This window comes from Haliotis cracherodii, unplaced genomic scaffold (assembly GCF_022045235.1).
Source record: "Haliotis cracherodii isolate W230 unplaced genomic scaffold, xgHalCrac1.p SCAF_4, whole genome shotgun sequence".
NCBI classification, from domain to species: Eukaryota; Metazoa; Mollusca; class Gastropoda; order Lepetellida; family Haliotidae; genus Haliotis; species Haliotis cracherodii.
In genome coordinates this window covers 68,882,209-68,897,770 of record NW_027266297.1, presented here as the reverse complement: position 1 = coordinate 68,897,770, position 15,562 = coordinate 68,882,209, and the positions used below count along the sequence as shown (strand labels likewise).

The window sequence follows — 15,562 nt, the reverse complement described above, 5'->3', positions numbered from 1 at the left end:
TTTCATTAAGCAGGCTAACTAGGCATCAACCTCCTATTTCAATGATATTTGAAAAATGCAACTAAGAACTAAACGTCACGGGGACCTTACCACAAGCGTATTGCATTACACCCCATTTAAGAGAGGCAGTTACCGCAACTTTCATGTCATGCCTGTTTCAGTAATGAGTATTTATAATGTGTATGTGTTTTAACTGTTAACCTCTCTAAAAAGGGGGTGGGGCTTGTGTATCAAGGGGTACGGTGGTCTGTAGAAAGGGGGGTGGGGGGGCGGCTTGTGTATCAAGGGGTACGGTGGTCTGTTGAAAGGGGGGGGGCGGCTTGTGTATCAAGGGGTACGGCGGTCTGTAGAAAGGGGGGAGGGGGCGGCTTGTGTATCAAGGGGTACGGTGGTCTGTAGAAAGGTGTGTGTGTTGGGGGGGGGGGGGGGGGGGACTTGTGTATCAAGGGGTGCGGTGCTCATGGTATCTCAAACAATTTACGTGTGTGGAATCCACAAGTACAGGTGGCTACGTGGTGTATCACCCTCGATTCGCTGTGCGGAGTTTTGTCTGTCAGGATCCGCTGATCGGTTTGCCAGCACCAGGCCCTGAAGTGTCCTCTAGTGGTAATCATCTGCGATCTGAATCTTATTTGGTTTCACCCACACCAATCTGACGCACAGCAGCATCATATGACTGTAAGCTGTTTCCAGTGACCCAGCGTCTAGACAGACATCAACACTCTAACTGTGAATTTGTCCCAAGTGACCCAGCGTCTGGACGGACATCAACACTCCAACTGTAAACTTTTAAGGGACCCAGCGTCTAGACGGACGTCAACACCCTAACTGTAAACTGTTTTCAGTGACCCAGCGTCTAGACGGACGTCAAGGGGTGCGGTGGTCATGGTATCTCAAACAATTTACGTGTGTGGAATCCTCAAGCACAGGTGGCTACGTGGTGTATCACCCGCGATTCGCTGTGCGGAGTTTTGTCTGTCAGGATCCGCTGATCGGTTTGCCAGCACCAGGCCCTGAAGCGTCCTCTAGTGGTAATCATCTGCGATCTGAATCCTATTTGGTTTCACCCACACCAATCTGACGCACAGCAGACGGACGTCAACACCCTAACTGTTAACTGTTTCCAGTGACCCAGCGTCTAGACGGACGTCAAGGGGTGCGGTGGTCATGGTATCTCAAACAATTTTCGTCAACACTCTAACTGTAAAGTGTTTCCAGTGACCCAAAGGAGTGGCTGGAGACATCAACACTCTAACTGTAAAATGTTCACAGTGACCAAGAGTCTGGACAGACGTCAGCACTCTAACTGTAAACTTTTAAGGGACCAAGCGTCTAGACGGAAATCAACACTCTAACTGTAAACTGTTTCCAGTGACCCGGCGTCTAGACGGACGTCAACACTCTAACTGTAAACTGTTTCTAGTGACTCAGCGTCTAAACGGACATCAACACCAACTGTAAACATTTAAGGGATTTAGCGTCTAGACAGACGTCAAAACTTTTAAGGGACCCAGCGTCTAGACGGACATCAACACTCTAACTGTAAACTGTTTCCAGTGACTCCGAGGAGCGGCTGGACGGACATCCGCACTCTAACTGTAAACTGTTTCCAGTGACTCCGAGTCTAGACGGACATCCGCACTCTAACTGTAAACTGTTTCCAGTGACTCTGAGGAGCGGCTGAACAGACATCCGCACTCTAACTGTAAACTGTTTCCAGTGACTCCGAGGAGTGGCTGAACAGGCATCAGCATTCTAACTGTAAACTGTTTCCAGTGACCCAGAGTCTAGACGGACATCAACAATCTAACTGTAAACTGTTTCCAGTGACTCCGAGGAGTGGCTGGACAGACATCCGCACTCTAACTGTAAACTGTTCCCAGTGACCCCGAGGAGTGGCTGGACCAACATCCGCAATCTAACTGTATACTGTTTCCAGTGACCCAGCGTCTAGACGGACGTCAACACTCTAACTGTAAACTGTTTCCAGTGACCCAGCGTCTAGACGGACGTCAACACTCTAACTGTTAACTGTTCCCAGTGACCCAGAGTCTAGACGGACATCAACACTCTAACTGTAAACTGTTCCCAGTGACCAGGCGTCTAGACGGACGTCAACACTCTAAGTGTAAACTGTTTCCAGTGACCCAGCGTCTAGACGGACATCAACACTCTAACTGTAAACTGTTCCCAGTGACCCAGCGTCTAGACGGACATCAACGCTCTAACTGTTAACTGTTTCCAGTGACCCAGCGTCTAGACGGACATCAACACTCTAACTGTAAACTGTTTCCAGTGACCCAGCGTCAAGACGGACATCAAACACTCTAACTGTAAACTGTTTCCAGTGACCCAGCGTCTAGACGCACATCAAACACTCTAACTGTAAACTGTTTCCAGTGACCCAGCGTCTAGACGGACATCAAACACTCTAACTGTAAACTGTTTCTAGTGACACAGCGTCTAGACGGACATCAACACTCCAACTGTAAACTTTTAAGGGAGTCAGCGTCTAGACAGACGTCAACACTCCAACTGTAAACTTTTAAGGGACCCAGCGTCTAGACGGACATCAACACTCTAACTGTAAACTGTTTCCAGTGACTCCGAGGAGCGGCTGGACAGGCATCCGCACTCTAACTGTAAACTGTTTCCAGTGACTCCGAGTCTAGACGGACATCCGCACTCTAACTGTAAACTGTTTCCAGTGACTCTGAGGAGCGGCTGAACAGACATCCGCACTCTAACTGTAAACTGTTTTCCAGTGACCCAGAGTCTAGACGGACATCAACACTCTAACTGTAAACTGTTCCCAGTGACCCCGAGGAGTGGCTGAACAGACATCAGCACTCTTACTGTAAACTGCTCCCAGTGACCCCGAGGAGTGGCTGGACAGACATCAACACTCTAACTGTAAACTGTTTCCAGTGACCCAGCGTCTGGATGGACATCAACACTCTAACTGTATACTGTTCCCAGTGACCCCGAGGAGTGGCTGAACAGGCATCCGCCCTCTAACTGTAAACTGTTTCCAGTGACTCCGAGGAGTGGCTGGACAAACATCCGCACTCTAACTGTAAACTGTTTCCAGTGACTCCGAGGAGTGGCTGAACAGGCATCAGCATTCTAACTGTAAACTCTTTCCAGTGACCCAGCGTCTAGACGGACATCCGCACTCTAACTGTAAACTGTTTCCAGTGACTCCGAGGAGCGGCTGGACAGCCATCCACACTCTAACTGTAAACTGTTTCCAGTGACTCCGAGGAGTGGCTGAACAGGCATCAGCATTCTAACTGTAAACTGTTTCCAGTGACCCAGACTCTAGACGGACATCAACACTCTAACTGTAAACTGTTTCCAGTGACTCCGAGGAGCGGCTGGACAGGCATCAACACTCTAAGTGTAAACTGTTTCCAGTGACCCAGCGTCTAGACGGACGTCAACACTCTAACTGTAAACTGTTTCCAGTGACCCAGCGTCTAGATGGACATCCGCACTCCAACTGTAAACTGTTTCCAGTGACCCAGTGTCTAGACGGACATCAACACTCTAACTGTAAACTGTTTCCAGTGACTCCGAGGAGTGGCTGAACAGGCATCAGCATTCTAACTGTAAACTGTTTCCAGTGACCCAGCGTCTAGACGGACGTCAACACTCCAACTGTAAACTGTTTCCAATGGCTCCGAGGAGTGGCTGGACAGACATCCGCACTCTAACTGTAAACTGTTTCCAGTGACTCCGAGGAGTGGCTGAATAGGCATCAGCATTCTAACTGTAAACTGTTTCCAGTGACCCAGAGATTAGACGGACATCAAACACTCTAACTGTAAACTGTTTCCAGTGACTCCGAGGAGTGGCTGAATAGGCATCAGCATTCTAACTGTAAACTGTTTCCAGTGACCCAGAGATTAGACGGACATCAAACACTCTAACTGTAAACTGTTTCCAGTGTGGAGTGGCTGGACAGGCATCAGCATTCTACACTGTAACTGTTCCCAGTGACCCAGCGCCTGGACAGACATCAGCACTGTTATGCCATTCTAAAGCTGATGTATGTTGTGTGATACTGTAGCAAACCTACATTGATAAAGGAGTGTTTGTTGTACAATGAAGCAAAGGAACGTGCTTAAATGTGTAACGTCATTGTTGTTGTAATAAAGACACTGACGTTACGGAATTTAACATGTTTGACATTTAACCTTAAAACAGTGGTACAAGTTAACAACCTGTCTGTCCTTTAAAGAAATGACGATTTTTCCAAAGCCCACATTTCCCCGCCGACTGGTGCCTTGACCTCTGCGTCTGACCTTGAATTACCGTCGCGGGGCGGAGATGTACGCTGCGATGACGTGGTTATGGCATCACGAACGTCGCCTTCTTCAGGGCAGGCAGGAGTAGTCGCCTAGTTATAATGTTTGACCAGGTAGTCTGATGTGGCTGTGTTTGCATACCTACATAATCACACAGTTCGCCTTTGAAGTGTCCCGTGTTGGTTGTTGCAGGGCGCTCCGGGAGTACCAGGGAACCCGGGACTGCCAGGAACCGATGGAATAAAGGTACGTTCAGTATACTCTACAGGAATAGCCATTCAATCAATCTCAGCACAATCCTGCTGCGAGATATATAGATGTTGTTCTTGTGTAGTGCAGAAAATTTTTCCTCGTTTGTCAGTCCCTCCAAATCTGGCATACTTCCAAGTCTTGGTCAGAACAACGTTGTCAGTTCCTTACTGGACGAGCGGATCGTGTAGGGTCATGTGTCTATGCTACTGTGTGTTTGGTAAAGGAAGCCACGTCAACGTCCCTCTGACGTACCCCCCCCCCCCCCCCCCCCCCCCCCACACACACACACATCTCTCTCCCCTCACTCTCTCTCTCCCCTCTCTTCTCTCTCCTACCTCTTCCCTCCCACTCTCTTTCACTCATTCACACACTCTCTTCTCTCACTCTCATCCACTCTCTCTTTCACTCATTCACACACTCTCTTCTCTCACTCTCATCCACTCTCTCTTTCACTCATTCACACACTCTCTCCACTCTCTCTGACCCCACTCTCTCATTCACACTCTTTCCCTCTCTCTCCCCTCTCTCTCTTTCCCTTCTCTCTCTTTCCCTTCTCTCTCTCTATCTCTCTCTCCCCACTCTCACACCCACTCTCATTCACACACTCTTTCACTCTCACTCACTCACCTACTCTCTATTATCTCACTCACTCACCCCATCATTCAACACACTCAAATTGTTTGACTCCTCCTTCTCTCTCTCTCTCCCTCTCTTTCTCTCTCTTATTATAGTTGTCAGAACAGATGCAGGGGCGAGGTTAGTGTCTGACAGTTCTGCTGTAACCATCAGCTCTCTTGCATCAAGTCAAGGAATGCCACTGGCGGAAATACGCAAAGTCTTGACGATGTAGAGCTCAGAAGTCTAACCACAAATGTGTCTGTGTCAACACACTGAACAAAGAGTTTGAAGTATATACACACATATATATACACACAACAACAATCACCCATGGCGGACAGACGAGAAGTAGCGAATGTTCGCCTGTCTTGACTCGTCCCCAGTACCGCTGTAGCTGTACTTAACGCTCACGTGCGTCTTGTCACGAGTGAGTGAGGAGGTCATTGTCTCACACACGTCACCCTTGCAATTGTTCCACAGAGGATAAAATTACAACCGACAAGTCACGGATCCTCACTTCACGCATCGCTCTCTTACACATCCTAACAACTCATGCACTTTCCCACTATCCATCTCCCCAGCAAGACATAACCCTTGTTCCCGGTTTCATAAAGCAGCGCCACTCCTTCTTCAACTCACTTCAAAATCCTCGTAACCCCCTCCTGTTTACACCTCCCAAATCAGTAACGTACATGCGTTTATTCCGTAAGTAACTTATTCTTGAGATTGCTTACAGGGAGGAACCGCTCCCTCCTCTCCTCCCTCCCCCCCGTGCACGAGCGACCGGTGGAGCGTTCCCCTCGCCACAAGCCGGCGGTACATATCACGAGGACTGTCTGTCCGTCGCTCTTTTTCCCTCGCCGGTAGTGGCTACAGGACACTGACAGACGGGAGGAGCGTGTGTACGGGAGGTCGATATGAAGGAGATACTGACGTTCCGGTTGCTACTCCTAGTGCACATAGCTACCCTCCCCTCCTTGCAACAATCCTCACGGGTGCGTTATCTCTACTTTAAGGGGGACCCAGGCGAGAGGGGTAGAGACGGAGGCAGGGGACCCCCCGGGACCGACGGCCGACCGGTGAGTACATTGTATATTTATCATATATTGGAATATATCCTGTTAGGGCGGGTATGCTGAAGTATGCATATATAACAGTGAAATATCCCACGTATGCATATACTGGGGTGAGACATTGTAAGTATGTGGATGCGCGCCAACTATGTGCAAGTGTGACAGCGGTATGGGAGAGAGGGCGTCTCACAGAGAATTGTATTTTTGAAAAATATGATTGTGCAGCGTTTTCGGTTGACGTTCTCAGATATAGTAACGGTGTAAAGATGGAGTAACGGCGACTACATACAGCAACTACATAGCTTGATAGCAAGTTTGGTCGCCTCTGTCAATGAGCGGCAGTGGGTGTACACGTGTCTTATACACGCTCATGTTGTGGGGATGGCGGAAAACACAAGATGACACGAAATATCATTGCCCGTATATTCTCTGGACGGTGTCTTCTGTCACCCAGACTTAAATCTGTTAATCCACGTTCACTAGTGTGTTCCTTTTAGCAAAGGAATTGTTTGGGTTTGAAATGTCCTTCTTATGATGGCACCATCGGAGAGCGACTTACGTATAGGTTTGTAGCAATGGGGTCACGTAAGTAACATGTAACAGAGATCAAATTGTTTGAACCTCGAGCTCTGGAGAACGATGCTGCTCTATGCTATTCGCTAACTACCCATGAGCTGCTCTATGCCAGTACCTGGCTACCCATGAGCTACTCTATGCCAGTACCTGGCTACCCCATGAGCTGCTCTATGCCCGTACCTGGCTACCTATGAGCTGTTGTATGACAGTACCTGGCTACACATGAGCTGCTCTATGCCAGTACCTGGCTACCAAGGAGCTACTCTATGCCAGTGCCTGGCTACCCAGGAGCTGCTCTATGCCGGTGCCTGGCTACCCATGAGCTGCTCTATGCCAGTACCTGGTAACCGTGAGCTGCTCTATGCCAGTACCTGGCTACCCATGAGCTGCTCTATGCCAGTGCATGGCTACCCATGGGCTGCTCTATGCCAGTGCCTGGCTACCTATGAGCTGCTCTATGCCAGTGCCTGACTACCCAGGAGCTGCTCTATGCCAGTACATGGCTACCCGTGAGCTGCTCTATGCCAGTACCTGGCTACCCAGGAGCTGCTCTATGCCAGTACCTGGCTACCCAGGAGCTGCTCTATGCCAGTGCCTTGCTACTCATGAGCTGCTCTATGCCAGTACCTGGCTAACCATGAGCTGCTCTATGCCAGTGCCTGACTACCCAGGAGCTGCTCTATGCCAGTGCCTGACTACCCAGGAGCTGCTCTATGCCAGTGCCTTGCTACACATGGGCTGCTCTATGCCAGTACCTGGCTACCCATGAGCTGCTCTATGCCAGTGCCTGACTACCCATGAGCTGCTCTATGCCAGTGCCTGGCTACACATGAGCTGCTCTATGCCAGTGCCTGGCTACCCATGAGCTGCTCTATGCCAGTGCCTGGCTACACATGAGCTGCTCTATGCCAGTGCCTGACTACCCAGGAGCTGCTCTATGCCAGTGCCTGACTACCCAGGAGCTGCTCTATGCCAGTACCTGGCTACCCGTGAGCTGCTCTATGTCAGTGCCTGACTACCCAGGAGCTGCTCTATGCCAGTGCCTGACTACCCAGGAGCTGCTCTATGCCAGTGCCTGACTACCCAGGAGCTGCTCTATGCCAGTACCTGGCTACCCGTGAGCTGCTCTATGCCAGTGCCTGACTACCCAGGAGCTGCTCTATGCCAGTGCCTGACTACCCAGGAGCTGCTCTATGCCAGTGCCTGACTACCCATGAGCTGCTCTATGCCAGTGCCTTGCTACACATGAGCTGCTCTATGCCAGTGCCTTGCTACACATGAGCTGCTCTATGCCAGTGCCCTGCTACACATGAACTGCTCTATGCCAGTACCTGGCTACTCATCTACCCATGAGCTGCTCTATGCCAGTGCCTGACGACCCATGAGCTGTTCTATGCCAGTGCCTGGCTACCCCAGGAGCTCCCTAACTTGGCCAATAACCGACACACACCGAAATGATCACCAGAGCGCGTCTCTCCTAGAGAGTACGGCATTCTTCAATCCTGTGTTATAATGATGGGAATGTAGCAAATGTGCAAGTAAGCGTTTTAGTTGTGGTATATTTTGTTCAAGACCCAGATTTCTCCAAGGCCACGTCGTACAAGATTTTTGCTCGACCATGACGAATGCGAGGGTCGCTGTTTTTTAACATTTTTTCGGGTATATTTTGTAAATAACCATGCTGCTTGGTTTGTGTTGTGGCACAACATAAACTGTCAGTCACACATGATGATTGTTATAGAGCCTTTTCACTATTCATGTTTGTGTTATGGGTTTAACTAGGCATGTAGGTTGTTGTGTGAGTGTATTACATTACAAGCGCTACACACTTACATCAGACAGATTTTTTACAACGGGCTTTCTGTGAGCAAGCTGTGAAGGAGTGGGAGGGGAGAGTTTGTTGACCTGTTATCATGTCTGTTGTGCGTACCATTCTCACTAGCGTGGTCTGTACCCTCCCACCAGCGTCTGATGGTGTACCCCATTCTCACTAGCGTCTCCTGTACCTCCCTTCTCACCAGCTTCTGATGGTGTACCCCGTTCTCAACAGCGTCCCCTGTACCTCCCTTCTCACCAGCGTCACCTGTACCTCCCTTCTCACCATCGTCTAGCGTCTTCTGTACCCCCCTTCTCACCCTCGTTCAGCGTCTCCTGTACCTCCCTTCTCACCCTCGTCTAGCGTCTTCTGTACCCCCCTTCTCACCCTCGTCTAGCGTCTTCTGTACCTCCCATTTCACTGGCGTCCTCTGTACCCCCCTTCTCACCCTCGTCTAGCGTCTTCTGTACCTCCCATTTCACTGGCGTCTTCTGTACCCCCCTTCTCACCCTCGTTTAGCGTCTCCTGTACCTCCCTTCTCACCCTCGTCTAGCGTCTTCTGTACCCCCCTTCTCACCCTCGTCTAGCGTCTTCTGTACCTCCCTTCTCACTAGCGTCTTCTGTACCTCCCATCTCACTAGCGTCTTCTGTACCTCCCATCTCACTAGCGTCTTCTGTACCTCCCATCTCACTAACGTCTTCTGGACCTCCCATCTCACTAGCGTCTTCTGTACCTCCCTTCTCACTAGCGTCTTCTGTACCTCCCTTCTCACTAGCGTCTTCTGTACCTCCCATCTCACTAGCGTCTTCTGTACCTCCCTTCTCACTAGCGTCTTCTGTACCTCCCATCTCACTAGCGTCTTCTGTACCTCTCTTCTCACTAGCGTCTTCTGTACCTCCCATCTCACTAGCGTCTTCCGTACCTCCCTTCTCACTAACGTCTTCTGTACCTCCCATCTCACTAGCGTCTTCTGTACCTCCCATCTCACTAACGTCTTCTGTACCTCGCATCTCACTAGCGTCTTCTGTACCTCCCATCTCACTAGCGTCTTCTGTACCTCCCATCTCACTAGCGTCTTCTGTACCTCCCTTCTCACTAACGTCTTCTGTACCTCCCTTCTCACTAGCGTCTTCTGTACCTCCCATCTCACTAGCGTCTTCTGTACCTCCCACCTCACTAGCGTCTTCTGTACCTCCCATCTCACTAGCGTCTTATGTACCTCCCATCTCACTAGCGTCTTCTGTACCCCCCTTCTCACCCTCGTCTAGCGTCTTCTGTACCTCCCATCTCACTACCGTCTTCTGTACCTCCTGTTGTTAGCTTACAGGGCTTCTTGTCTGACATCTGAAAGTGTTACTATGCATGTCAGTGTGTGACGAAATCCGTTATATGAATGTGAGAGTTCAGATATGTGAGCTGCTTCGCATAACAAATCTAACTATTTCGACACATGGTGACGGTAAAATTCTGTACTCATTGTGTATATTGAAAACATTGAAAATTTAAAGTTAAGTATTTTTGATGAAAAGGTGACATTAACGTTTCTCATATCTAAGTTCTACTCCGTTGTGTTTCCGATGATAACTGTATCGAATTTCACTCGACGCCTTTGTTGATATCAGAGTTTCGTGTACTAACAATATGGGTTCGCGATGTCCCATTAAGATCGCATTTGTAAATATGTAAAAACACTCAGATATGCTACATCAATTTCCGACGTGTCTGGTTCCCATGTAAATGAAATGTTTTCTGTTGATATGCCCAGATATTTTAACACAAGACTGATGCTTCAGGGTGTTAGTGTACAAGTTTCTACTTATACGTTACACCTGATCAGTTGAACTCGACTGACACAGGCATGCCTTACACAGTCCTGACAAGCATGGTTGCTGAACACCAATTCTAACCCGGATCTTGACGGGGCAATATGGGTATGGACTCATGAACTGATGGTATCTTAGCTAGAGAATGTATTGATATTGATTTAATAGTATGCTGTGAGATGTAGTTGTATGAAGAGAAGGTTCTGAGGGACTGGTCGCTGATCCCCCTTTTTATACGGAACATTATTGTGAAGCCAAGTCCTATATAGAGGTGTTAGATATAGACTGTATGAACAGAAGGTTCTGAGGGACTGGTCGCTGATCCCCCCTTTTTATACGGAACATTATTGTGAAGCCAAGTCCTATATAGAGGTGTTAGATATAGACTGTATAAACAGAAGGTTCTGAGGGACTGGTCGCTGGTCCCCCTTTTTATACGGAACATTATTGTGAAGCCCAGTCCCAGATAGAGATGTTAGATATAGACTGTATGAACAGAAGGTTCCGAGGGACTGGTCGCTGGTCCCCCTTTTTATACGGAACATTATTGTGAAGCCCAGTCCCAGATAGAGGTGTCAGATATAGAGACTGTATGAACAGAAGGTATGGTATATAGACATGATATATAGATGTATGTTCCGATGGTATGTGATTATATGGTATGTGAGATATAGATATATTTTCAGATGGTATGTGATTATATGGTATGTAAGTTATAGATTTATATTCAGATGGTATGTGAGATATAGATTTATATTCAGATGGTATGTGATTATATGGTATGTGAGATATAGATTTATGTTCAGATGATATGCGACATATAGATTTATTAACTGTTGCCATGATAGACATAAATCAATGTGATCATGTGTTGGGTGAGTGAGCGAGTAGGGTTTTACTCCGATCATCGTTACTCCCGCAATATAGAATCAATAAGAAGATCACTAATGAACTAGCGGTCCCACACAGAGCTGTAACAAGGTTGTACCATACAATGTAGATCAGTAGCACATGACATTCTTTGTCATGTGTTATTTTGGAGTGGGGTTGAGTTATATGGCCCGTGGCGACGCTTCCGTTGCTGGGTCGGCGGCAAGTGTCTCCATGATATGTTTATGTGCCTCGCTGTTCAAACAGATGGCAGTAGGAACACGTGACGCGCCTCACCCCGGTGCTTAATGATTAAACTGTTCCAAAGAGGTGTTAATGTCAGTCCTATGTTTCACAAAGTAATCATTACGTGTCTACTAACAGGTAGTAAACAATTACTTGTTCACAGAGTTGAGTACCATAGCTCAGGTCCGATAGCGAGACATCGTAAAGCCGTTCTCCAGATACCTCATCGCCTCCTATGTAGGAACAAGTGTTGGAGTAACTGTGAACTACATATACTCGCAGACGCTTCTGTGAATGAGATCTGGCTTAGCGGGTCACGTCGAGATTGGGGTTGTCGAGCACCTCGCTATATATATATATATATGTGTTCAAGATATATATGTGTTCAAGATATATATGTAAACAGGTGCCCAAGATATATATGTAAACAGGTGCCCAAGATATATATGTAAACAGGTGTTCAAGATATATATGTAAACAGGTGCCCAAGATATATATGTAATCAGATGCCCAAGATATATATGTAAACAGATGCCCAAGATATATATGTAAACAGATACCCAAGATATATATGTAAACAGGTGTTCAAGATATATATGTAAACAAATGCCCAAGATATATAGGTAAACAGATGCCAAAGATATATATGTAAACATATGCCCAAGATATATAGGTAAACATATGCCCAAGATATATATGTAAACAGATGCCCAAGACATTTATGTAAACAGGTGTTCGAGAATTATATGTAAATAGATGCCCAAGTTAAATAGGTAAACAGATGCCCCAGATATATAAGTAAACAGATGCCCAAGATATATATGTAAACAGATGCCAAAGATATATATGTAAACAGGTGTTCAGTGAGTGAATGAGTATGGTTTAACGCCGCTTTTAGCAATATCCAAGCAATGTTACGGCGGGGGACACCAGAAATGGGCTTCACACATTGTACCCATGTCGGGATTCGAACCCGGGCCTTCGGCGTGACGAGCGAACGCTTTAACCACTAGGCTACATCCCTAAACAGGTGTTCAATATATACTGAACCGCAAAAGAAATGTCACCATGGATAGATATATGAGAAACCTTATTTGTCCAAACACTGTAAACATACTTTGAGACATATTAAAAAGATCAAGGTTGAAATTAAAGGGTCAAATGTTCTTTAAGTGAAACACAACACTAGTCTCTGAGAAAATGGCATCACAAGTCAGTGTCTCGTGTGTCCGCCATGTGCATTGATGACTGCCGTGCAACGTCGATACATGGAATGGATGAGGCGGTTAATGAAGGCCATAGGAACTTGAGCCCACACTCTGAGGAACGCCTGACGCAGTTCAGATGCAGTTGTCGGCCTTGGTCGGATGTCATTCAGCTGTCTTTGAAACTCGTCCCACAGGTGCTCAATGGGATTTAAATCGGGACTGAGGGCAGGCCACTGCATGGTTCTGATGCCATTCTGCTGGAGGAAGTCTCGTTTTGCTCTCGCAGTGTGGGCGCGGGCATTATCATGTTAAAACTCGTGGTTGCGGCGACGTGCCAAATGAGGTATGGCTTGTAGTTTCAAAACTTGATCAATGTACCGAACTGCTGTAACACCATGTCCTCTCCCTGGACAGATTTTCTGGAAGACCACAGGGTCGACCCTCTGTGGAAGACTAATTCCATCCCACACTATGATGCTCGGACCACCCCACGAGTCTCTCTCACAACAACAAAAGCATCTGAATAACGTTCCCCATGGCGTCCCCAGACTCTCTCTCTCAGTAACGGCTCTCGTCTGAGAAAAGGACTCTTCTCCACTGCTGGTGGCGCCAATCCTGGTGCTGTGTTGCCGACTGAAGACGGTCCCTGCGATGACGTGGTGTCAGAATGGGTCCTCGGTGTGGCCTGTGACAGTGGAGGTGTCCTGGTGTGTCCCCATGGTCTGTCGAGCAGTTTCCACAGCAGTAACAAAGCGATCTTGAAGATGCTGTCGCACAATCTGACGATCCTGACGTCGGGTGGTGACCCTTGGTCTTCCACTACGTAGACGGTCATCTGTAGTGTTGGTGGTCTGGTACCGCTGCTGGAGCCTGTAATTGGTCCTTACGTGTACTTGAAATGCATTGGCTACTTGCCGGGCGGTTTGTCCAGCTTGTAGTCCTCAAAGGGCTTGGTGTCGCTGATTTCTTGTCAATCTTGGCATGTAGTAGCAATTCAATAACGAATGATTGTTATTCGATCTGGGTGGATTTTTATAGGGCAAGAAATGGGGGAACGCATGTGCATCGGGTTACCATGGCCGTTGCCGTGATGCGTTTGGGCGATCGGTTTTATTGTCATTTGCTTTGTTTTTTTATCATCACGGCAAATTTCATTTTTCCAAACAAGGTAATGTTAAAGTTTAGAATTTTTGACAAAAATTACCCAGATTTTGAAATGACAACTTTTCATGCAATGTTACTTGGGGTGACGTATATATACACACTGGTGTAGCTCTGTGAACTTACAGGGACACCAGGTGTTGGTCTTACTCTGTAAACAGACCGAGCACTCTATAAAACCTATTGGAATATCTTCATGTCAATGTCATATCCTGTCAGTTTTTTTACAAGCACCAAGGTTTGTCAAAGTAATCAACGCCTTAACTAAAACATGCATTCATGCCTTTGTATATATATAGCCACTTTGTCAGGTGGCACTGCTAGTATGTGGAATACAGCGTACTTGACGGGTTCACGCGGGGCTGGAGTCATTCTGTACAACAGGTAGACATACGTCGATACTTTCCCAAGATGTAATGTTCAGATAGCCGAGCCTTAATGTCCGTACTGGGCTGTGACTGGTCAAGCCGTGGTTCCTACATTCCTCGATGCGCTTAGATCACACCGTGTAAAGCTTCACGCGTTCCGGCCTCGGTCGCGTCAGTTCAGTTTGCGAAAGGTCAGTGACTCCATTGTTCTGGAAACATGCTGCAATTGTCAGTACATTCGTCACGACTCGCCCCTTTCCGTAACCTGCAAGAAGACTAGTCCCCTTATCGATGAATGGTATGTGCGAAAATACGACAGACCAATCAGAATGCGCGTACGACTTCAAGTACTTCAGTCAAAGAATCCCTCTGGAATAACTTTTGACATACGTCTTGCATCAAAAATAGATAGATACAATTAAATATGTTCAATCATACTGTATGAATACCGTAAATCCCAATGTGTTGTAAATCGCACCTGGAACATATATGACATGGAGAAATATACGTGAATCATTAGCAACGAGTTGACAATATTTTTAACTATGCCCGTTTGCGCTTAGATGGAACCCAGTCGCAAAAATTGACCACGAGAGGGACACGAGTCGCTATTCGGCTTGTCCTGGAATAACACGAGTAGGTCACGAATGTTGTCAGTACCGCAGTAATACCAGTGAATGAGTGAGTAGGGTTTTACGCCGCTTTTACTCCAGCAATATCACGGTGGAGGACACCAGAAATGGGCTTCAAATAGTGTAATGTCGGGAATCGAACCCAGGTCTTCGGTGTGACGAGCGAAAGCTTTAACCGCAAGGCTACACGACCGCCCCGCAGTGATATCGCGACAGGGGGCACAGCGCCAGAAAAGGACTGTAATGATCTCAAAGTGACATTTGTGTACGTTTTGAGATGTCCGGTATATGAGATACCTGTTGCTCCGTGACATGGAATTATGACTTCCGCCAGGATCTGATTTACGATTTGCCTGTGGCCTGGTATGTGTGCTTTGACCCGTGCGGTCTGTGCGGCCTGTGTGGACTGTGCGGCCTGTGTAGACTGTGCGGCCTGTGGGGGCTGTGCGGCCTGCGTGGACTGTGCGGCCTGTGTGGACTGTGCGGCCTGTGTGAACTGTGGGGCCTGTGTGGACTGTGCAGCCTGTGTGGACTGTGTGGACTATGCGGCCTGTGTGGACTGTGCGGCCTGTGTGAACTGTGCGGTCTGTGTGGAATGTGCAGCCTGT

The 15,562-nt window shown here is 47.7% G+C and overlaps 1 protein-coding gene across 9 annotated transcripts in view; it reads left to right on the top strand.

Moving 5' to 3' along the window:
* LOC139478303 (collagen alpha-1(IX) chain-like) overlaps positions 1-15,562 on the top strand; it is a 238,078-nt gene that overhangs the window by 202,543 nt on the left and 19,973 nt on the right. For all 9 annotated transcript variants that reach the window (XM_071260719.1, XM_071260721.1, XM_071260725.1 and 6 more), the window contains 2 exons: positions 4,503-4,556; positions 6,197-6,259. In XM_071260719.1, coding sequence (XP_071116820.1) covers positions 4,503-4,556; positions 6,197-6,259 — 117 coding nt within the window. The remainder of the gene's footprint in view (positions 1-4,502; positions 4,557-6,196; positions 6,260-15,562) is intronic.